Source organism: Acinonyx jubatus, chromosome A1, assembly GCF_027475565.1.
Source record: "Acinonyx jubatus isolate Ajub_Pintada_27869175 chromosome A1, VMU_Ajub_asm_v1.0, whole genome shotgun sequence".
NCBI lineage: Eukaryota > Metazoa > Chordata > Mammalia > Carnivora > Felidae > Acinonyx > Acinonyx jubatus.
The window spans coordinates 105,541,643-105,566,932 of NC_069380.1; the positions used below are offsets into that span (position 1 = coordinate 105,541,643).

General features: G+C 39.8%; 1 protein-coding gene across 3 annotated transcripts in view; it reads left to right on the top strand.

Annotated features, from left to right (window-relative positions):
* Positions 1–2,840: 2,840 nt before the first annotated feature.
* The window catches only part of ADAMTS19 (ADAM metallopeptidase with thrombospondin type 1 motif 19), a 239,770-nt gene continuing 217,320 nt past the window's right edge, over positions 2,841–25,290 (top strand). For 2 of the 3 annotated variants that reach the window (XR_008297514.1, XM_027076771.2), the window contains exons 1-2: positions 2,885–3,106; positions 3,736–4,394. Coding sequence is in view for 2 of the 3 variants with exons in the window: in XM_027076771.2 (XP_026932572.1) it covers positions 3,034–3,106; positions 3,736–4,394 (732 nt within the window). In the remaining variant the exon portion in view is untranslated. Of the gene's footprint in view, positions 3,107–3,735; positions 4,395–25,290 lie in introns of all 3 variants that reach the window. The other variant, XM_027076773.2, reaches the window with a different exon arrangement.

Below are 25,290 nucleotides of genomic sequence, written 5' to 3' on the forward strand. Positions count from 1 at the left end.
TGTCTTAACCAACATATTTTTCCCAGCTGCTCTTTTCTTCTCTCTGAGGTTAGTAACACACACACACACACACACACACACACACACACACGTCACAGTCCTGCCTTTTTTCCTTTATTTCACTATGCACAATTTACTCAATCCCAAATCAGGCTAGTTCTTTCTTTCACATACATACATACACACTCAAACCCACTTTAACTGATGTTCTTATTTGCACATCTAAGTCTCTTTAGCTAGAGCACAAAAACTTCCTACAAGTTCTTTTTCTGTTAGGCTCGTTCTCTCTGTAAATCAGATAAATCATGCTGATAGTGGGTGATCACTAACAGAGTTAGTATTGTAATTCTGGATTATGAAATTGGAATAAAATCCCCTACAGAAATCAATTTCTCTCATCTTCTAAATGATCGTAGAGAATCTCCTTAGAATTTCTACACCTATTCAGAGTAAATCATTGAACTAGGCAGTGTGTTCTGAAAAAAAAAAGATCTACAAAAGAGGGGTGCCTGTCTGGCTCAGTCAGTAGAGCACACAACTCTTGATGTCTGGGTTGTGAGTTCAAGCCCCATGTTGGGTATAGAGATTACTTAAAAATAAAATCTTTTTAAAAATTTTAAAAAGATATGTAAAAGAAATCCTAACTTTCCAAAAAAAAAAAAGTCTAGAACTATGTACATAATGTACACAAACCAAATGATTTATAAAAGCCTTAGAAAACATACAAATAAATTATCACAGTATTTCAAATGGGAGAAAGATTATAGCTAGCGGGGAGTTAGGCAAACCTTTCCATGACAATCAGGGATCATGTGTCAGTAGGGACAAAAAAGGACAGAGAAAGGAACTTATATTGGTGACCTGTGCTTCTGAGTATATTTAATTTAATCATTTTTAAAGAATCACAAATGTATTCCGGTAAATACAGACAATTTAATATGCATTCCTTCTGCAATTTTAGTCTCATATTTTTGTTGTCATTGTTGTTCAAATTAGATGAGACATTTAAGACTTATATCCTAGTGGAGATGTTTCATTAAAACTAGGTTCTGTCTTAATAACTCATTCTATTTGTTAAAAATAAACTGCCTTTGATTTCTTGCCCAGTTTTAAGGCTGTATAATTGAGTCCCATAAAAAGGAGTGTGTAGGTTTCTAAGTAACCCAGATATTTCTTGAATGTCTAGAAATCCACACCCACCCTAGTTACTCTGGTTTTTGAGATTTTATAAGACAAGGTTTGGAGGCAGAGAACTTTTGACAAACACACCTAGAGTGTCTTCGTATTTGTTTTTAAACTCAGGACAACTCAAAGAAAGTATTCTAAGACTCGGCTTATTCAAACAATGGCTTTCCTTTGAAATAAGATAGTCTGCCTCCCTTAAAGGCATAGTAGTCACCTCTGACACGGAGAGCGGAAGGTAAAATAACAAAGGAAGTGGGGAACCAATCTCCTGCTGGAATTTAAAAAAAAAAACTGATTTGCATTAACTCATTTCTAGGTGACTGGCCTAGTCCAGAGGATGCATATGGCAGGTTAGATCCATCACCCTTGAGACTGATGTGAAAGGTTTGATGTGGCCAAGGAAGAGGTGTGGAAAAGGGAGTGGGTACCATGTAGATCTGTAACAAAGGAAGCAAGCATATTTAAGGTTAAATTTCCCCTCAAAGACAGAAATAACAAAAAGATATATTTTTTAATGTACAAAAGGGTAAGAGACAAAATAATCTCACTTTATCTGTGATCTTTAGCATACAATATTAATGTCAGTCCCTTTAATCCCACCCTTGTTTTACGAGAGAGAGGGGGAGGGAGAGAGAGAGAGAGAGAGAGAGAGAGAGAGAGAGAGAGTGTGTGTGTGTGTGTGTGTGAGCAAGAGAAGGGGAGGGGAGGAAAATTGATAGCAATGATGAATGGGAAGCCGGAAAGATAAGGTGGGATAAGGGGCTCTGAAATGTCAGGGTGTCTACTGTCCCGGGAACCTTTGAAGCACCCTCCATGACGAATTACATTAACTGCAGCCTTAGAAAATTCCTACAGACAAAGATGGATAGAAAAATCAAAGGTCTTTGGAAAGCGGGCCACAGCTTTGTGCTCAAGCCTGCAGTAAGTTTTGCTTTGTGTGACGTGAGGATGGGGTGGGGGGCGGCAGTAGGCGGTGGGATGGACTGGAGAGGCACTTCTACCTGCACACACCTCAGCTGGGGGGTGAGGGTGGGAGTGGGTGCTGAGCGAGAATGCAAATCGGCCTGTCGGAGTGGCCAATCAGAAGTCAGGTGAGGGAATTTGGGTCCCCACCCCAACTGGGTGTGTCAGCACGTGTGTGGTGTTCTGGGACCTTTGTCCCGCAAAGTCACTCCGGGCGGGCACCCCGTGCTCCCTTTTTCTTGTCAGGTCTGCTTGACTTTTTTCTCCTCCACACCCACCTCGCGAGTCGCGTCTCCTCCTCGTCCCGCCACAAATTCCCTCCCGCAACTCTCGGGGTAAGAGCTCGCGGCCCGCGCGTGCGGAGCGAGGCACGCGCCAGGTTGCTGGGACTGCGGCACCAGCCCCTGGCAGTTCCGCGCGGGTGCAGGCGGCGAGCCACGGCTCCGACACCACGGCGCTCCTGCCCGCGCGGGGCAGTCCTCCGCCTGTCCTGAGGCAGCCCTGCCAGCCTTGCGCCGGCCGGCTCGCTCCTGACTGTGGGTCTATCCTGTGGGGCTCCGGAAACTCTCGCAGCGTCCAGAACACAGAAAATAGACTCATCACCTAATTCGCCAGGGAGCCAAAGCGCTGCGGGGCCGCGGCGCTGCCTGCCCCCGCTCCTCCCCCCCGCGCCCCCCCCGCCCCCCCCGCCCGGGCTCGGGCAGCCTCTCGGAGTCACACAGCACCCCCCTCCCACCCCCGGCAGACAAAGGGCCCGGGCAAACTCGCCGCCCGGCCTCCTTGCGCTCCGGGGAGGCGGCGGCGCCCGCGGTGGATCGCGCAAGGAGGCGCGCGCGGGGCAAGGAGCCGCGGCCGCGGGAGCGCGGTCCCGGAAAGAGCCGCGAGATGCGCCTTACTCACATCTGCTGCTGCTGCCTCCTTTACCAGCTGGGGGTCTTGTCGAATGGGATCGTTTCAGGTAAGTTCTCCCGAGACTTTGGGCTTGCTTTCCACCTTCCCCGGCGGAAACCGAGAACGCACGGGCGGGCAGGGCTGGTGCAGCCGGTGCGCGGCGAGCCGGGCTCAGTAGGTAGCAATAAAAAGCGTGCGGGTGCAGATGAGAGGGTCACGCTCGCGAGCGAAGTGCACTTCTCTCGACCTCGTTTTAAACATCCTGGCGTGGTCAGCCTTCCTCTAATGAGAGGAGAAATCTTTGCAAAGGTACGATTACAGCACCTAGAGGAAAATGGGGAAGTACAGAAATTGATAGCGACGCTTTGCTCTGACATACCCTTAAGAAAATAATTTATCTGTGTTGGAGTCTTTGCACTGGGTTACCTTCAACAACCAAGTGCTGTCACCAAACTTTGCTGCCCCACTCCGTCACCCCTCCCCCCATATAATCGTACTTTTATTTTGAAAATGCCGGGGTTTGTAATCTGATCGCAAGGCTTCAGGGGTTGCAAGAGTTTCAGGGGCTAGACGGGTGGTCTCCGGCGCATTAACACGAGAGCCTTGTGTCTGAACCGAGTGTGAGCCTGGGAATGCTTGTGCTACTGGAACCGCGGCACTTTAAGCCCCGCACTTCTCTGTCTGCCCCGCCCGCAGGGCTGCAGTTCACCCCCGATCGCGAGGAGTGGGAAGTCGTGTTTCCTGCACTCTGGCGCCGGGAGCCGGTGGATGCGGCGGGCGGCAGCGGGGGCAGCGCGGACCCGGGCTGGGTGCGCGGCGCTGGGGGCGGCGGAGGCGCCCGAACTCAGGCGGCCGGCAGCTCCCGCGAGGTGCGCTCGGTGGCCCCGGCGCCGCCGGGCGAGCCCGCCGAGGGCCATTCCGCACCCCGGCCCCGACCTCGGCCGCCGTCGCCGCCAGCGGGCGAGGAGGACGAGGAGTTCGAATCGCAGGAGCTGCCGCGGGGATCCGGCGGGGCTGCCGCCCTGTCCCCGGGCGCCCCGGCCTCGTGGCAGCCGCCGCCCCCACAGCCACCCCCGTCTCCTCCACCGGCCCAGGAAGCCGAGTCAGACGGTGACGAGGTACTGCTGCGGATCCCGGCCTTCTCCCGGGACCTGTACCTGCTGCTCCGGAGAGATGGCCGCTTCCTGGCGCCGCGCTTCGCGGTGGAGCAGCGGCCGAGTCCGGGCCCCGTCCCGACGCTGGCAGCAGCGGCCCGGCGCCCTCCGGCGCCGCCCGATGCCTCCTGCTTCTACACCGGGGCGGTGCTGCAGCACCCTGGCTCGCTGGCCTCTTTCAGCACCTGTGGAGGTGGCCTGGTAAGCGCTCTTCCTTCCCCAGCTTTCCACTTTCCCGCCACTCCTCCCTCTCCCCTTAGAGACCGGGCTGGTTTGCATGCACCCTGAACTTCATTCACCGTAGTCTGCACCACGCAGTAGTGCCTTCCATTTACCTCCCGCTGAACATCTCCAAGGCATTCAGTGAATCGGAAGGCTAAAGGGATGCATAAACAGCCTTCTATATGGTTACACGTTTCTTCCGGACACGGCATCAAACTGCCTTGGGGTAACTCTTCCTGCTGGTTTTGCTGCTTTGTGTTTTCCAAAATAAGCCCACCACGTGGCTTCTTTTAGGAGTTTGGAAGACAACCAATCTGCTCACTGCGGAATCTTCTCCATGTTTGCCCCCTCCCACCCCACCACCAGTTCCGCATTTATTATTTCATTTTTTTTTTCATGTCCTTCAAAATTGTCAGAACACTGTAATTTCTCTAGGGAGTTACATTCTGACAGCTGTCTAGAATTTAAACACATGCACAGCCACACTGGACACCTGTTCAGTGTTCTGTGAGGGACAGGAGTTGAGAAGTAACTGAAAGATTCGGAGCTGCGGAGTCATCCATGACCTTAGAACCCAGTCAGTATGCAAAGGGTCATGCATGATTCTATGGGTTAACTCTCCGTTTGTGAGGTTTGCATTTCATTTGGCAGTAGTTGGCTTTCCTGTTGTCCACACCACAGAAGAAAGTAGTAGGGTTGGGAGCCTTGCCTAGGGGCCTGTTGGAACTGCAAAGTAAAACTCATTTGCTGTATCTGAACAGTAGAGATCATCATTGGATTTTCCCTCCTCTGTCTTGACCCATGTTTTGGGAAAATTGTTACCTCCTGTAAGTTGGCCTTTACTTTGTGGTGAAGTATACATAACATGAAATTTACCATCTTAACCGCTGGTAGATGTATACAGTTCACAGGCATTAAGTACATCCACCTTATTATGGGGGCATCACCATTGTGGCCTTTATTTACTGGTTTAAGGCAAAACCCACAAGATATTGAAAACACTAATGTGATTTGTGGCTTCATTCTGCCATTTCTAGTGAGCCATTGATGAAGTCCACAAGGACTTGCCTGAAAGCAACCTGCTCATTGGTAGAAAAACCCAATAGTAATGGAGAGCAGAAAATATCAGTGCAATCAAAACCACCCAAAGCCATGAAGTGGAAAAAGATGGTTAAAAATCCAGACAAAATGAAACTGGAAATTTTTACCTATGCCCTCCTAAGGTCTCATAGTCAAATGATGTAAATTGCTGGACAGGGCTATATTTTACCAGATGCTCATAATGATGAATATTCAAATATGGACATTTGTAGCCATGAGTGAAAAAAGTTGGCATGGAAAAATTACATGAAAAGCTTTTAAAAATGTTTTTTGTGGAACTGATGTTTGAACACTTCACTGGGGGAAACATTTTGTGGGGATTTCATTGTCCACTCGTTTTTGGCTAGAGATTAAATAATTACATATAGAAAGTTCCTGGTGTGGTAGAAGCAATAGGGGATAAAGCATTTCACTGTGTTGAAATGTGGGCTTTTGGTCAGATTTTCCAAATGAGCTATGCCTTCTCTCCATACTTAAGGGAGCAAAGTTAAAATTATGAGTAGGTTTTTCATAGACTGAACAGAAGTTTGACATACCTCCCTGTTTATCATGTTGGACTTTTGCTCACTTTTCCTATTAGCCACATATGTATATGTTCTGAACTGGGAAGTCTTTGTTATTGAGGAAATCTGACGTTGCCAGCAATACAGTATAGCAGTCAGACTTTTGAGTAAAAAGTTAGGCAGATAGCCAAGAAGAGTGCGTTTGTTACTCCAGACTCTACCATGCCAGCCCTTTTTCCCTTATGAGGGTGAATTAGGAAAGAGAGCATAATTTGTTATCTGAGCTCTGACATTGGCTTGTACTCTGACAATTGACAAGTCTTACCTCTCTGGGCTTCAGTGTTCATTAGTAAAATTAGAGGATTGAATGGTTTAATTAAAAACTGGAGGATAGAATTACAATTCTATTAGATGTTAAATGTTTCCTACATCCTACATTGGGGACTTACAGATTAGGAGAAAGACATTATACACAAGTGGTTATGACACAGGTATCCTTGGGACAGTGACATGATGAATCAAATCTTATGCCTGAGGTAAAATCCAGTTTGGGGAGTCAGGGAAGGCTTCCCAAAGCAGACAGAATTTAACAGAGTTTTGAAGCATCAGGAGGCATTACCCAAGTAGTATGGGGCTGAAGAGTGTTTTGGGTAGAGGAGTGATGTTGAAGATTTAAAAGTGCACACTTACCAAAGGAATGAAAATAAGAATCTCCTATGATTAAGGCCAGAAGGTGCAATAAGGGGAAATGATCTTAAAATGTCTGGTGAGATCAGACCTCAAAAGCCTTGTCTGCTGGAATACAGGCTTTTTCTAACTATTGATTATCAAACGGCTATGTACTTGCTCTTTTGTATTTCCAGAATTCTGTGATCCTGTAATTCTCATGTGGGGAGTCATGGTGACTTTCTGTAGGGGTGAATTATTTATAAATGCAACGGCTTTTCTTTTGCAACAGTTTTTTTTCTTTCCTTCTCAGTAAGTAAAAGCTTTCTGATTATTAGTTGCTTAGAAAAGAGCAGATAACTAAGTCTGCCTTCCCCCACGTCCTCTCAGCAGCTAGTTTTGCCTTCTGGTGCCTGAACTCAGTGCCTTTTGGATTACTACATATTTGAAAACATCCCAAACTCTCTATCAAAGGAAATAGATCATCAGCTATCCAGGATTGCAAAGTGGTAAACATTTATAAGGTTGGCCAATTCATTCTCCAGATATCAGTCTAATTTGTGCTGTGAAAGGAAAAGTGCTAGAATAGATATTTTGGGTACATGGCTAGGTGATGCCTCTTCAAAGTATTTAATCTTTCTGGATCTCGTTTTTCCTATTTACAAAATGCGCAAATACTGTTTGTCTAGCAACTGATAGATGAAGTATTCTTACTATTTCTGTTTGAAGTGTTCTTACTATTTCTCTTTCCCCTTATTAGTCTCTAATATTGAACAATAATCTTATTTCAGCCATATTAGACCAATTAGGTCCATAAATATCATAATACTAAGCAATTAAACATTTATTGAGCGAGTCTTCTGAGCAAAGTATTGTGCAGATACAGAGAATACAAAAAGAAGATGAAGCAGCCTTGATATGTTTCAAGGAGCTCCCAGCCTGGCTTGTCAGTGACAAATGGCAACAGGGGAATACAATAGTTTGAGATAGGTACAAATGTAGGTATGCCCCAAGTACTTTGGTGGTGCTGTGTTATTCCTTTCTTTCCATGTCCACAGCATTTGCAAGATACCTGGTTTTGAGTTAGGCACCCAGTAAAAACCACTGAATAAAATGCAGCATGTGTAATACTTTATTTTGTTTTAAATTACAATCTCTAAAAATTAAAATACAAAAAAGCAACAAATTAATTAAAAAAAAATTTTTTTAATGTTTATTTATTTTTGAGAGAGAGAGAGAGAGAGCATGAACAGGGGAGGGGCAGAGAGACAGGAGGAGACACAGAATCCAGAGCAGGCTCCAGGCTCTGAGCTGTCAGCACAGAGCCTGACGCAGGGCTCAAACTCACGAACTGCAAGATCATGACCTGAGCCAAAGTCAGTCACTCAACGGACTGAGCCACCCAGGCATCCCCAAATTAATTTTTATGAAAGAGTGCAACAATGATGTTGGCTCAAAATTAACACATTGTGGTTTGTTTGTTTGTTTTTAAAGCACACCTAAGGAGGTGTGCTAAACTAAACTAGATCGGTACACAATTGCCTATGGTTCCCTTTAAATGGACTATGGAAATGATTATCACTAATATTGGGATTATTCTTCCAGGATTATAAAGAGTGACTACTAAAACTGTATGCACTTAATTTTTAAGTTTTATACAGTAATTGTTTTGATTAGGTCTTTATACAGAATCTGCTGCCCTGTATAAATTCAATTTTTTTTGGCAGTTTATGCCTTTTTCTTTTAATCCCACACTATCTGATGCCACAGCAAGTTATGAACAGAAATATTTTAGGGTATCCATTTAGGCCAAGACACTTTATTGGGTACCAGTACTAAGGCAGGAAGAGAGAGTGTAAGGGGAGGGTCCGGGGAATGCTCGTGCAGGAGGGAAACTGGGAAGACGAAATGGAATCGACATCCAAATGAAAAAAGTAAAGATTGCAGATTGACCTCACACATCTATCTTCTTTGTTCAAGCCAAATCTTAGGAATGACAGAAATGATCTTCTAAATAAATCTAAAGCATTATTATAAAAAAATGCCATTAGACGTGCTGACTATCTCTTGGAAGACTGACAACAGTGTGGACTGGATTAATGGAACACACAGAGACATTAGGAAACATCTGTGAATGGTGGGGGTTCTAACAGAACTGCGGGAACACAGGGAGCAGAAGTGGCACTGGATTTTTTTCATGTCCGGTTATGACAATCGATGGAAGCCAAATGTGTGTGCCTACACAAGGTCAGAGAGGGTAAAGGCAGAGGCTTCCTGGGCATGTTGGTGACACCAGAGGACACAGGGTCTCCTCCTCCATAGATGATCTGTTGGCACCCTGCATCCAGCAGAACGTCTCACCTCTTTTGCCAAATAACTGGAGGAGTCACAACAGATAGGACAGCAGGGAAACCAAAAACATACGAGCTGACACCCATGAATCTAAGAAAATGAACCATATAAAGGAGAGTCCTCAAACTCTGGCAAGTTAATACATGAGGCAACAAAATTAATAAGTGGGGCGCCTGGGTGGCCCAGTTGATTAAGCGTCCGACGTCGGCTCAGGTCATAATATTGTGGGTTGTGAGTTCGAGCCCCACGTCAGTCTCTATGCCGACAGCGGAATCGGTACTCTGCTTGGAATTCTGTGTCTCTCTGTCTCTGTCCCTCCCCCGCTCACACACTGTCTCTCTCTCTCTCTCTCTCTCAAAAATAAACATTAAAAAAAAACTTAAAAAAAAGAATAGATAAGATACTTTAATGGAAGTATAAGAATGGATATATATTCATGGAAAAAGTAAATTTAAAACATACAGCAACAGCAGCTATCCAGAATAAATGACTAGATACAATGGATCTAAAAATAAGTGGTTATTAGAATTAAAAACTCCATCCGTGAATTGACAAGTAAATTTCTAACCTAGAAAATCAAGCCCAGAAATTATCCCAGAACATAATATAAATGTTCAATCAAATGGGTCCACAATATGAAAGAAAAGTTGTGAGCCATGATCATAGATCTAGATGCTTCAAATTTAATAGCAGTTAACTTTTAAAAATAAGTGAAAGGGTGGGATTTCTTTGTGTGTGAATGTACTATAATTTTTTTCACCAATGTTCTGTTGTTTCCAATTTTTCATTTTTATAAGTAAGTTATCATTGGATAAACTTTGCACACGTATCTGATTCTTTACTTCTACCCATTTAAAGGATAGAATTTTTTAAATGAATGCAAAGTACCCTAAACATTTTATTCCAATTTAAATCACACACACACACACACATATGTGTGTGTGTGTGTGTGTATACACATATATGTGTGTGTGTGTGTATAATATATACACACACACATATATATATATATATATATATATATATATATATATATTTATATTTATCAGCCAAGCTTTGGATGTGAGGCCAGATACTTTGAATGTAGGTCAGATAACTGGTATTCCAGGTGAGCCTTACTCAGCATGCATACAAACCAATTCCCATTATAGGTTTCTATATTTGGAAGAAAAACTGAAGACAAATCCAACTGACTTCTAAATGTTTCAGATCTTTTACAATTGTTTCATCCCAGATAAAATTAGAGCAGTTTTCTTTTAGCGACTTACCTTTCTCAAGTTTTTCCAAAATTTTCATGGAAGCAAAGACGCCTTTACACTCCTATTTCACTGCTAAATATTTAGTGTTCGATTAGATTACATGATTACAAAATGTTGTACCTATGTGAGTTCAAACAGATGCAGCTGATTCTTGGTAAACATCCAGGCTGATTGGTGGAAATAATTGCATGCAGCAAGACAAGGGAGGAATCTACTAGCTTTGCACATTCTGCATGTGGCATGCCTCAGTGATCATATTTTCTAGATGGCGTGTAGAGTGTTATTTAATTCAATGATTCGAGTTGATTTGCTGATGTAACCAATAATGGTTAGGTAGAGGTTAGCAGAGTTTGTTTGTTTTTTTTTTCTTTTGTATCATAATCTCATTTCCAGTGATATAGGAAGACATGCACCTTCAGATAGAAGGATGCATCACCAAGCTCAGAGAAGCATAAGTACAGACCCATACCTAGACACATTGTGGGAGAATATTAGAAAGTCAGAGAGAAAATTCTACAAGCTTAATAAAGGAATGATGATCTATAATGGAATGAATGTCACATGGACGCCAGAGGATCATGAGTTGAGTGTTTCAGAGTTCTGATGAAATGTGATTTTGAATCCTGTACTCAGCCAAACTACCATTCAACTTTTTTTCAAGTTCTTATTTAAATTCCAGGTAGTTAACATCCAGTGTATCATTACTTTCAGGTGTAGAATTTAGTGATTCATCACTTACATACAACACCCAGTGCTCATCCCAATTGCCTCCTTAATTCCCATCACCTATTTTACCCATCCCCACCCCCCCCCCCACCTTCCCTCTGGTAACCATGTTTGTTCTCAATAGTTAAGAGCCAAACTACCATTCAAACCTAAAGGCAAAAGGTAATCATTTTCAAAATTATAACAATTCAAACTTTACCAAACAGAACCCCCAAAAAGATATGCAATGAAGTCTTCTTCCAACACTTTTTCTCCATTTTTTACTATATTCCTTCCTAGATGTAGGTAGGGTTATTAGTTTCCACTGTAGGATCTAGAAGCAGTTGATGCATAAGCAAATAAATATGTATATATCAATTTATAGCTTTTAAGTCTACATTATTGATACACATACACATGTGTGCACAGAGAGATTCCTCTTTCTTTTTTGGGTAGTTTCATTTTGTGTGATTGCAAGTACATTCCATAATGTATTTAGTCAGTTTGGTGTTGATGAACATTTGATTGATTCTAATGTTTTCCTATTATGAATAGTGCTAAATAAATAAGACTCTGTAGAAATGCCATTTTGCCTATGTAATGTAACTCTTTGTCAAAGGGCATGGATATTGGTGATTTGGGGTGATGTTGCCTGATCGTACCCCACAGAGGTGGTATTACTTTATATTCTCAGGCCAGCAGAATATAAGAGTATATATTTCCCCTGTGCTTTTGCTGGTATGGGTGTTACTAAAGATATTAATATTGGTGAAATCTAATAGGAATATTATCTAAATATAGATTTAATCGATAGTTTTTGTGTATTTTTGGTGAGGCTGCGCATGTTTTCATATTTTTATTCTTTTCCTATAAATGTACTGTTCATATCTTGTACTAACTTTTTAAAAGTTTAATTGATTTATTTTGAGAGAGAGAGAGAACATGAGTGGGAAAGGGGCAGAGAATCCCAAGCAGGCTCCGCACTGTGAGCGCAGAGCTGGACGTGGGGCTTGAACTCACAAACCAGGAGATCATGATCTGAGACAAAACCGAGAGTTGGACACTTAACTGACTGAGCTACTCAGGCATCCCTTCTATCCATTTTTCTATTAGAGTTTTAGTCTTTTTCATTTCTAATTCCAGAGTTCTTTTTGTATTAGTGTTTTGAAAAGATAAATGTTAATAACAAAATAATACATGCTGAGTATAGAAAGTTTAGAAAATATACAAAATATATTATCTGTTAACTTACCATCCACAAATAGTCACTTTTTAGTGTATATGCAAAAGAGGAAACATAAATATCAAGTAAACATTCACAATTATTTTCAAATTTATTGGTAAGCTAGTAAAAGCGAATTTCCTCAAACATCATTTCTGGTTCATTAGATTGGCACAAATTATGCAAACTAATAATATCCAGGGCCGATGCTTGGGGAACACCTTATCTTATACATTGTAGGAGAGCTAATTGTGAGAGCCTTTTGTATTGTATGTACTTACATTTTAAATGTGCTTACCCTTCTTTTCAGGAATATTCATATGTGTGCAGAAGATTTACATATAAGCCTACTCATTGCAGTGTTGTTTTTAAGAGCAGAACATTATAAGTATTCATTGTTAGTGGGCTAGTTACATCTATATATTGTGCTGAATGCCCAGAGACCATAAAGAGAAAAGAAATAATTCCTTTCTTCAATGTATTCACGGTCTTAAAGGAGCTGTTTCTCTGCCTCAACTTCTTGACTTCGCTGGGTCCATCACAAGTCTCTGATTTAGGAAGTGTTCAGTGTCTTTATTAACATGAAGAACACATCTCTTTAAGGCATTCTGTATGGTCTCTGGTTCACAATTCAGAACGGCGTGGATGATGATGGTTCTGCCAGTGATGATGCATGAGAGAAGTTTCCGTGTGTAGAGTGTGCAGATGCTCCATTCTCATTTAAGGAAACGATACAGTGAATTCTGATAAAAAAAATTCTAATAAGAATCATCACACTGATGCATTGACATTGTACATTAAAGGTCAATAAATTCTTTAATCCCATATTAATGTATGTCTTAATATCTGGAGAGAAGTCAGGCATGGACCAATTTTATGAGAAGAAATTTTGCTTAATAATATTTGCTTCTTAAATATTAATATTATGTATTTATTTGAAATTTATTAGCTGACCTATGATATACTTTTTTAAATTCAGGAAGTTCTTTACGGGAGCCTTTAGCTATTTTTATGCAACCCTAAATCAGCACATTTTTATTGAGCTCATGCACAATTCAATTGAGTGTTTCTGCTTACTTGCAATTACATTTTTACCCTGGACAGTTTTATGGGTTTCTGTTTACCAAGTAAAGAATAATGAGAGGAGTTCCAAGTTCCTGATTGACAGGAAGTACCTTTAAGTTAGGAAAGTGATCTTGACCTATTTTGAGGCAGTGGGACAAACCAGTAGTCCCTCTTGGATTATGATTTGGGGGGTTTCCTGAAAGGAAATTTTGAGATTCCCTTAGCTAAGCGAGGACCATAACTTGCTTCAGAGTGCATTTAGGGTGCAGCCATGGCGAGCACATCATCTTGTCTCCATCTCATCTTTATTCTCGTGCCAAGCCCTAGACTGAGAGAAGTGAGAAAATGGGAACTAAGCCATTTTAATGCTACCCAGATATTTGTGCAGAATTATTGCATGACGGTGTTGAGATGGCCCTCGGGGGTTAGAGAGTTTTGTAGTTGACTTTTCCAACAAGAGAAACTCCATTTCATTTCATAATTAATGTGCACATATCTGTAATAAATTATTAACTGTTTAGGCTTTCATTCAGAGGAGCAGGGAGGGAATGGAGCTGATGAGCCCAGGCCAGTTTTGGCATTATTTAACATCTTCTACTTTCCTGTTGCTTTCCAGTAAAAACAAACAAAACAAAACAAAACAAAACAAAACAAAACACCTCAGCATTTGTTTTTTCTTCACAAGCACATAAAGATGTTTTGCCCCAGGATTGATTGATTGATTGATTGATTTCTTTCTTTCCCCTTACTTCTGCCTGGCTTCGTTTAAAATACATGACTACTAATAAATAACTAAACTAAACTAAAATATAATAGAATAAAATACATAACCACTTACTGCAGTGAGCCTACGTCACTGGCTCTTTGCTCACCCTTCTCGGTGCTCTCTTTCTTAAAGCCTGGTGTGCAGACAGTTTTATCAAAATCATGGTAGTGGGAGTGAGACTGAGGGAGTTGGGAATTCTCCATTTATATTCAGAATCCCATACTGGGCCTCAAACTCAAGAAATGCATTTTAAAAGAATCCAAGGTAATTCTTGTGCAAGCTAGTATTTGAGGGCAGCCATTCGAATTTTAAGTGCTTTGAAAACTCCAGCACTCAGGATCTTTAATGACTAGATTTACATCCACCAAACTTTACACCCTAGGTGTCTTGAATGAATTTTAATACTCTTTGGTAGCTCTTATAGTGAACTTGGATACCTTCTGTCCTTCCCTTTAATATCCTCCTAGGAACCCACTCAGATGCCATTGAGCTGGAAAGGATTTTATGGATTTCAAATCGTTATTAAACAAGCTATAAATGTGAACTAGTTGGGAGGGGGTATAATGGGACCTTTATGCCAGGATGAATGTTTTCCTACTCTTTAGGTGAAAAAGTATACAGAACCTGAAACCTGTTTCCCATTCCAGAATTTGGAAGTCAACAAAGGCTAAATTACTACAAACTGTCATCAACAGTTTTCTGGGTAATCTAGCAGGACACTTACCCCACATGTTTTACAATACTTATTGTAATGAAATAAAGTTTATCAGCAACAAAGGAAGAAACATTCCTTCATACTGAAAGGGGCCTCCCTTGGCAGCAAGTTTAGATGTGGATACGTGAAGGCTGAGGCTCATTGTAGAGGAATATTAGAAAATCATTGAGAAAATTATAAACTTTTTGTGAGGTTACCTACCCTAGAATCGCAATGTAGTGTGGTCGGTCAGGTTAAGAGGACCTTGGAGATGTGTAAGGATCAAAGGGTAAGCTATCTCAAATGGCAGAAATAAAATGACAAGTCTTATCTACTTGTTCACATTCTATGAATTGGATGTCAAGAGTACTGTAAAACTCATTAGAATTTGCAGTCAAAACACATTAACCTGCTAAGAGGAATGGCCAGGCAGATAATTGTGTCAACTAATCTGATAGGTGCAAATGGTGTATTTTCCTTATTACTTGGCTTCGAATGTATATAAGTAACATGTGATAGCTACATTTTCATGATAAAAGTATTATATTATCAGCAAATATTTTAGTGTGCCCAGTTCATAGACAAGCAGGTCAGTTATTGAGCGAGGAACTTACCTATATAATTAGCATAGGGTCTTTGTGTTGTTTGCTGACTCTGGTTGTATGCTTGCAGATACAATAAATGGCATTTCAATATTTTATAATAAGAAAATAGAAAGTTTGAGCCATTTATTATGGAACTAACAGTTATGCATAAATATAACTAACAAAGTATAATGTCTGAGTGATTCACTGTGGAGATATCTGTTAATAAATTGAATTTAGTGTCCTGTTTTGTCTACTAATGTAGATACTTCCTGTGTCTCTAGATCTCCATCCAATTAGAATTTTGTCAGTTCAAAATATGTGGTTCTAATTAGTAATGTTTTAAAAAGTATTGAATTGGTATCTTTCTTTAAAATTTATTTACTTTGAGAGAGAGCACATGCATGCACGCGCAAGTCGAGGAGAGACAGAGAGGGAGAGAGAGAATCCCAAGCAGGCTCCATGCTGTCAGTGCAAATTGTGATGAGGGGATCCATCCCACAAATCTGTGAGATTGTAACCTGAGCCAAAATTAAGAGCAGGGCACTTAACCGACTGAGCTACCCAGGCACCTACAATCAGTGTCTAGGTTGGAAGTTCCTATGTAAGAATTTTTCTAAGTAGAATCTAATTGTTTGTCATTAGTGAGATAGATTCATGAATGTGCCAAGCTGATTTTTCTAGGGTAAATCCTTATTTGTAATGTAACATAAAGGACATTGTGAATGTTTTTTTTCTCCTATTATCTTTTTTCTGGTATGACTTATAGACCCTAAAATTCATTCAAATGTACAATGCAGTGACTTCAAGTACATTCACAGAATTGTGCAGCCATCACTGCTCTCCAGTTTTAGAACATTTCCATCACCCCTTTCACTCCTACACATTTGTGGTCACTCTGTTCCTACCTCCAGTCTCAGGCAATCACTAATCTAATTTCTGTTTCAATACATTGCCTTTACATTTCATATACATAAAAACATATAAAATTCAGTCTCGTGTCTAACTTATTAAACTTTGTGTAATGTTTGTGAAGCTTATCTGTGTGGTCTCATGAATCAGTAGTTCATTTTTTTTTCTTGCTGAATAATAAGCCATTGTTGATATAACACCGCATTTTGTTTATCCGTTCATAAGTTGTGGACATTTGGATTGTTTCCACTCTTTCACTATTATGAATAATAGTTAATATGAACAGTCATTGTGTAGATATATATATATACACATATATATGTGTGTGTGTGTGTGTGTGTGTGTGTGTGTGTGCATATATATATATTCATTCCCAAAGATAGACATCTAGGAGTGGAATTGCTAGGTCATATGGTAAATTTACATTTAATATTTTTGGAACTGGACAAATTCTTTTAGAAAGTATTGCATCACTTTGCATTCCCATCAGCAACGTATTAGGATTCCAGTTTCTCCACATCCTTAACAACACTTATTATTGTCTGTTTATGATTATAACTAATCATGTGGCTCCACAGTGGGATCTTTTTGTGGTTTTGATTTGCATTGATCTGGTGCCAATGTTGAGTATCTTTTCATGTGCTGTCCCATAGCCATTCATAAATCATCTTTGGTGAAATGTTTACTCTGATCTTTTGAGTATTTTAAATTAGATTTTTAAAAAATCTTTCTAGTATTTGGTTTTAAGAGTTCTTTATATACTTGGGTATAAATCTTTTGTCAGACATATGATTTGCTAATGTTTTCTTCCAGTCTGTGTGTTTCTGATCAGTTTTTTAATGGTGTCTTCTAAAGCTAATCTTTATACATTTTGAAAAAAAAATCCAGTATCATTTTTTTCTTCATCAAATGTACTTTGGCTTTGGTGTCTAATAACTCTGTGTCTAACTCAGAGTTGCCTAGTCTTTCTCCCATAGCTTGCTTAGGTGTTCTTCCATACTTTTGGTTTTCATATTTAGGTCTGTGACTTACTTTGAGTTAGTTTTTCTGTATGGTGTGAGGTCAGGGGTTCAAATTAATCTCTTTGCGTGTATATATCCAATTTTCTCTCCACACCATTTACTGGAAAGATTATTCTTTTCTCATGAAATGCCATAGGAAATTTTGTCAAAAGTCAACCATAAATGCAAGTTTACACTTGAATTGTTAATACTGTTTGTTATATATATGTTTATCCTTATCTCTCTCTCTTTCTCTCTATCAATGTTTATAAGAATAAATATATGTCAATACCATACAGTCTTGATTTATGTAACTTTATAATATGTTTTGAATTTGGGAACTTTAAGTTTGATTTCTTTTTAAAAAATGTTTTGCCTATTCTCTATCCTTTGCATTTCTATACAAATTTCAGCATGAGATTGTAATTTGTCAATGTAGAGTCTGCTGGATCTTTGATAGGAATTGTATTTAAAGATCGATTTGGGGAGCATTTCCATCTTAAACAACACAAAAGTTTTTTTGCTATCTGGAAGTTATTATTATGAGAACAATCATTAGGGGAGGTTTTTGAACACCACGTTGACTGATAAAGAGCAGAATTAGCTCCTGATAGCCCATATTATAGTGCACAATATTTAAAATTAATAAGGATTGATGGGAGCAAGGAAAGCCAGTCATTTGGAGTTATACAAGTAGGGTATACAAAATAGAAGATTTTACAGTTCATGTCTTTGGACGAGTAGGGTGTGAATCTAGGTATCGTACTCCAGGACTGCTTCCTATATTCCACTGCTGTGAAAAAGACAAAAGTTGTTAGGGTCAGGGTTCAAATAAACAAATAAACCCAAACAAACCTACAAAATCTAAACCATCCTTTTCGGGAAGTAGGTTTCAGTCACAAACACTCAGAGTTATTCCCTAAATGTAAACTTATATCCAAAATATTGTATGTTTATTTAAACAGAGCCAAGATTTCCAGTATACGGCCTTTTATTAAAAACCAAAGCAGTATGCTTTCTCTGATAATCTGAGTGTAGACAGATGTCTTCCAGCTATAGGAATCATGAGTGAGAAAATGTTAGGATAATAAAGGCCCTTAGATAATGTATTTGTCATTAATTTAATAATGATATAAAAAAGCCTAGGAAAAGATAGAAATACTATATTTAGTTAATTCCAATAGATAATTTTTCACATTTTAGCAGCTGTCACATAGGGGTGTATCAGAAAACTGACAGCATCTTAGAATTGATGAAATTTAATATGAAAGCACATGTGGACTCGGGGTCATTTTAGGAAGTGAACATTTATGAATGTCTAGTTGCAGCAGTTTTCCAGAAGAAAAACTGGCTCATGAAATAAAAGGTAGTGATATCCAAATAGTTATATTTAAATCTTTGCTGTTGAATAATAATGTAGGGAGATGTACATAGGAAATCTTTACGGTGTTTTTTTAATGTGCTTAAATTTCCTCTGCTTAATTTGACTATGTATCAGGATTAAACCAAATTTTCATCCATGTAAACCTTAAATCTTAGCTTTAAGGAATACAATGATGGCCCAAGAATTCTGGTGGAATAGATGCTTTGGAGTGGCCAGTGGAAAATGGACAAGACATATTTACAAATACCACTTGAAATCTGGGTCCAAATTTAAGCTGGTAGAATGGTAAATTAAAGAAATATGTTTGCCTACTAATTTAATTCCCATGATTGCTTATTTTGCATTTTCAGTTCTTTCTCCTTGTCAGGCGTCAAGAGTTTACATAATCTGTGTGAATTGACACAACCTTCCTTGGAGGGAGGGAGAGTCATGAAGGGGGTCAGTGGCTGGAAAGATGAAAGAGGAGAAGCAAACCCACCAGTGCATATTTAGAGTGTGTTTTAAGCTTAAGAATGTGGAAACCCGTTATTTCTATTTGAAATGCTTTTGGAATAACATGCTAAAGCATCCCCGGGGACAGTCCTGCGCTGCACATTAATATGGTTTAAGAGAGCTCCAAAGTATTTGCCTATAGTTAGCTCAGTTGTAGTATTTTAGTAAGTGTTCTAATAACTTGGCTGCTCTTGCCCTTGGCTGTGGAGTCTCCAGAAGTGTACAGTGTCCAATTTTTGGGTGCATGGTCACATGGTCTTACGTGTTTTGAACCTATTAATAACTCACCATAGGCTTGTAAGAGAATACATCAGACTCTATATTGGAACTGCATAATCAACTGTCTGCTTAATCCTTCTCTCATTTCTTTCCATTACCTATTCGTCCAGAAGATACACATTCAGTTCTGTTCAGTGCTTATATACCCTCCTACTCCTGTAATTCTGAAATGGATTTTATAATAAATTGATCTTGGAGACTTCAAAAGTATACAATGTAAGTGGAAGAGAAAACGATGGAAGACCACCAGAGTGTTGTAAATGGTTTTTACTGTGATAATAACATAGGTTTTTATAGTACTTTACAGTTTATAAACTGTATTTACAAAATTGTTTTTTTTTTTTTTAATTTATTTTGAGAGAAAGAGCAGGCATGCGTGCAAGCAGGGGAGGTGCAAAGGGAGAGAGAATCCCAAGCACACTCCAGTGAGGAGCCCAGTGTGGGACTCAATCTCACTAACTGAACCCTGAGATCACAACCTGAACCAAAATCAAGAGTTGGATGCTTAACTGACTATGCCACCCGGGCGCCCCTACAAAATCTTTTGATTGTGGTATGTGTACACATTTTTAGAAAAGAAGTGACCTGCTAAAACAAATGCATAGGTGTGAATAGCTTTTTGTGCTAGGGCAGTGGTATATAAGAAACATATCCACGAGAAATGGAAGACGTACTGGACTTTTCCACTAATCCTACCTACAAGGGCAGTAAACAAGTGTTGCCTCCGTCTTTTTTTTTTTTTATCAAATCAATCAAGAAAAATCAGTGAATAGAATTCTGTTTGTATCAGTTTTTAGAAAGAAAGACCTGAGGCCCAGTATATCATAGCTGTACTTACTGAACACTACTATATGCATCCTGCCATAAGTATGGCTGATTTCATAGAAACCCACTGAGATACATACTCTCACGTGATTTTATAGATAAGGGTGCTGAAGCTCATGGATATTGTGTAAATCATGCACATCAGGCAGCTGGTAAGGCTGGGAGGTGAAATTCAAAGTCACATCTCTTTGTGTGTGTGTGTGTGTGTGTGTGTGTGTGTGTGTGTGTGTGTGATGAAATTATTTTGTAGCTTCTGTTTTATTTATCAGAGGCATGTAACATTCACATTGTTTTAATTCTTTGATCCAAGGTATAGGGTGGAGATTGACATGGAGGAGATATAAAAATAGAATTTGATGTGGTAGAAATGACTGATTTTTATTTTTATTATTTTAAAAAAATTTTTTAATGTTTATTTATTTTTGAGAAGAGGGAAACAGAGCATGAGTGGGGGAGGAGAGAGAAAGAGGGAGACACAGAATCTGAAACAGGCTCCAGGCTCTGAGCTGTCAGCACAGAGCCTGATGCGGGGCTCGAACTCACGGACTGCAAGATCATGACCTGAGCTGAAGTGGGATGCTTAACTGACTGAGCCACCCAGGTGCCCCTATTTTTATTATTTTTTAAAATATTATTTTTAGAGAGAGAGAGTGTGTGAGCAGGGGAGAGGGGCAGAGGGAGAGAGAGAGAAAATCTCGAGCAGGCTCTGTGCTCAGTGCAGAGACCAACGTAGGGCTTTATCTCACGACCCTGGCATCATGACCTGAGCTGACATCAAGAGTCAAACGCTCAACCCACCTGAGGCATTCTGGTGCCCCACAAATTACTGATTTTTAATGCAACCTGTCTTTCCTTTCTCCTAGTTGCTCTCTTATAGTAGTATTCTTAAAAAAAACTAAAGCAAGAAATTAGCACACAGTAGAGGGATTTTCTTTAAAATATGCCTGACAGAGTCCAATACCATAAATACTCCTGGAAGCAAAGAATTCATTAATTTCACTTGCCAGTTTCATCGTTGGAAAATGCAGTTGGAAAATCCTGGCATATCTTGGAAATAATCTTGGTTTTGTTCTTTGGAATACACAGAATGCTGTATCTCTCTTGTGACAGTTGGCAATGACCGTGACAATAGCTACAAATCGAATGATAATTTATGAATCAGTTGGGTTTGGGGCCCTCTACCTTGAGGTGTCTAATAGTTACATGATTCATATTTACAGTAATTCTATCAGGAAGGTGTTACTACACCCATTTTGTTGATCAAGAAGTTGTGTAATATCCCTGAGGTCGTCAAGGAAGCAAGCTTGGAATCAAATCCAGGTCTGCCTGATTTGAAAGCTAATACTGTTCATGTAAGTGGTTTGAAGACTGAGCTGTGCAGAACTCTAAAGTTTTGAAGTGTCATTTCAGAAATGGCCATGTTTCAGGTTTTGGAGTGAAGGGAAATGAAGGGAGTGTGAAGCTAGAAGGTGAGCTCCAGGCTCTTCTAACTTGGGTGTCATCTGCTCCATTGTTCTCTGTTTAATAGCATGTCATTTTCAAAGAATATTTGGTTTGAAAGGTGTCCCAGGTGGAATAAAAAAGTTTTATTGGAACGCCTGGAACTTTGACTTCCAGCCATCATGAAATGGGAACTACAACATCAGGCAAACTATGTGAAATAATGGTTTTTCAGGCATTGGACAAAGGGTAGCGTGTGGCAGTAATCCCTGAGAGAAAAGAAACCAATGAGCAATCTGTGTGTATGTCCCAGTTCGCAGCCTGAGAGAGGAAAAAATAGAGCCCAGTATTCTTACTGAATTAAAGAGACAAGGTTGGGATTTGAGAGAGGCTGAAGAAACCAGAATTTGCTGAAGTACCAGAGAGGGAGCAGTGCATTTAGGGAGGCCTCATAACTGCAGAAGGTTCTTCTGGAGTCTTTGGTTGTGGGACATTCTACTCTCCCACCCCAGAACACACATTATTTTTCCAGTGCACACAGGCTATATTTCAATGTAATACCTTATTCTTGGCCATAAAGTAATTCACTGTGAAGTTAAGGGCAGTGAAATAATGCAAAGTAAGTTTTTTTAGTCCAACAAAACTCAAATAGAAATCAATAAGGGAAAGGTCTTTGAAAAATCCTCAAATATTTGCAAATGAAACAATACACTTTTAGGTAACATAGGGGTCAAGGAATAATTTGCAAATTAGAAATTATTGGGAGGTGAATGAAAATGGAATACAACATATCATGATTTGTAGAATGCAGTGAAAGTGGTGCATAGAGGAAATATTTGCATCATGTACATAGAAAAAAATCTCAAATCAATGATCTAGGTATATTCTTGAAGAAATTAAAGGTGAAATAAGGTGAAATAAAAATAAGAGCTGATATCATTGAAGAAGAGACTGGAACAGTAAGAGGGAAAATTAATCAAATCAAAGTCGGTGCATTAAAAAAATAAAAATAATTGATAAACCCCTATTTGTCAAGGAAAAAAGATTAAAACACAAATTTTTCCAGGCATCTGGGTGGTTCAGTCAGTTAAGTGTTCGACTCTTAATTTTGGCTCAGGTCACGATCTCAGGGTTTGTGAGTTCGAGCCCCACATCAGTCTCTATGCTGACAGCACGGAGCCTGCTTGGGATTCTCTCTCTCCTACCCAGCTTGTGTTCTCATTCTCTCTCTCAAAAAAAATAAATAAACATAAAACAAATACAAATTTTTCTTCCCAGAAGAAAGATTAGTAAATCTGAACAGCATTATTTCTAATGAGAAATTGAATTTGTAGTTAAAACTCTACCGAGGCAAAATCGGCTCACCTCATGATTTCTATCCAACATTTAAGAGGCTTCAATCATCCAGACACCCTTTTTAGGAGTCAGTTTGAATTTTCCCCTCACCTTTTTTGCTTTTCTGTTCCCTGTACGTGGAATGGAAGATACTACATGTGGAGTATTTTGTTCCCTTTTTTTCTCCAGATGACGAGAGTCTGGTAGCTCTTTAGGTTCTTAATTCCCAAAGAGCATGAGGGATCCAAAAAAATTCCATCATATTGTACATATATTTGCAAATTTTTGGTTAAGTGCTGCTCTAAACACTTGTTTACATTGCAACAGAACTTGGGAGAATGGAAAACTATTCTTGGTGATACTCCATGACATCACTGTAATTGTCCAGTACTGTCTACATCATCCTCTCCCACTAATTACCAACCTTTTATTACGTTTCTGGAGGTCACACCATCACCATTTGCTGTGTACCCTGGCAAATTTTTCATCAGTTATTTTTGTGTTGAGATTTTCTAAATGAGTTTTTATAAAAACATTATCCTTTCAGGAAAATTCCATTCTCCCTTTATTAATTTTTTAATGTTTATTTATATTTGGGGCGGGAGGGGCAGAGAGAGAGGGAGATACGGAATCTGAAGCAGGTTCCAAGCGCTGAGCTGTCAGCACGGAGCCCCAGGCAGGTGTCGAACTCAGGAGCGGTGAGATCATTCTTGAGCCAAAGTTGGATGCTTAACCGACTGAGCCATCCAGCGTCCCAGGAAAATTACATTCTTAGGATTTTCTTTGAGTGTGTACATAGGGCCATAGGTAAATAACATTTATGGTATTTTCATACACTTAGATTGGCTTATATAACATAAATGGGATTACATAGTCTATGTCTTCTCTAAATTTTTACTTATTAATTGAATGGTAAGAGATTTTTATTCAATTAGGATAGTAATATTTTATTAGTTATATACATTACAAATCTCTTCTTGAAGTTTATAGCATTGAGATCATTTTATGCCATGTATGTAAATCTTTTTATAAACAACTATATAACATTCCATAATATGAGAGGCCAATTATTTTAACTGCTAATATAACTTCTTAGTTAAGAGCTCTATCATCTATTATCTTTTACTTTGGATAAGATATTTAATCCCTCTGACATTCTGCTTCATATTTAAAACAAGGAAACATATTTCCTATTTTATATGGTTGTATTTGAGATTAGAGAATCATGCAAATAAATTACTTCCAGAGCAGGATTTTTCAACCTCACCACTAATGACATTCTGAGTAGGATTCTTGTTGTGGGGGGCTGTTTTGTGCATTGTAGGTTGCTTAATAGCATCTTTGGCCTCTACCCCCTAGATGCCCCGTCAGGAGAGGCAAAAATGTCTAGACATTGCCAGATTCTGCAATGTCCCTCCCTGGAGTGGGGGACACAAATACATCCACTGAGAAAATCACCGTTGTAGAGAAGTGGTATCAAGTCCGCTTCATGAAGCTGGACATATACACAGCAAAGTTCTCTGGAATGATCTCTGCATGGACTACTTTGTGGGTGGCCCTTGCTGCAATTGCGCCTGTTAGTGGACATTAAGAAAGCTTGCCAGGCTTTTATGTTGGTGCCATTTTTGCACTGACACAAATAACAATGATTTCACAATACCACAATCGGTTACATAGATCATTGTGTACCTATATGAGCATATCTACCAGAGATATTCCTAGAGATGTTATCTATGAGGGGAGAGGCAACACAGGGCTTGCAGTATTGAAATGTTGACACATTCTGCTAAATCATCTTCCAAAAATGCTAGACCAGTTTACACTGTCATCTATTGTACCTAAAAACACCCTTTTCGCCTAAATGTCCATCAACTGATGAATGGATAAAGAAATTGTGGTTTATATACACAATGGAGTACTATGTGGCAATGAGAAAGAATGAAATATGGCCATCCGTAGCAACGTGGATGGAACTGGAAAGTGTGATGCTAAGTGAAATAAGCCATACAGAGAAAGACAGATACCACATGTTTTCACTCTTAGGTGGATCCTGAGAAACTTAACAGAAGTCCATGGGGGAGGGGAAGAAAAAAAAAAGAGGTTAGAGAGGGAGAGAGCCAAAGCATAAGAGACTCTTAAACGTTTATTTATTTTTGAGACAGAGAGAGACAGAGCATGAACGGGGAGGGTCAGAGAGAGAGGGAGACACAGAATGGGAAGCAGGCTCCAGGCTCTGAGCCAACAGCCCAGAGCCCGATGCGGGGCTCGAATTCACGGACCGTGAGATCGT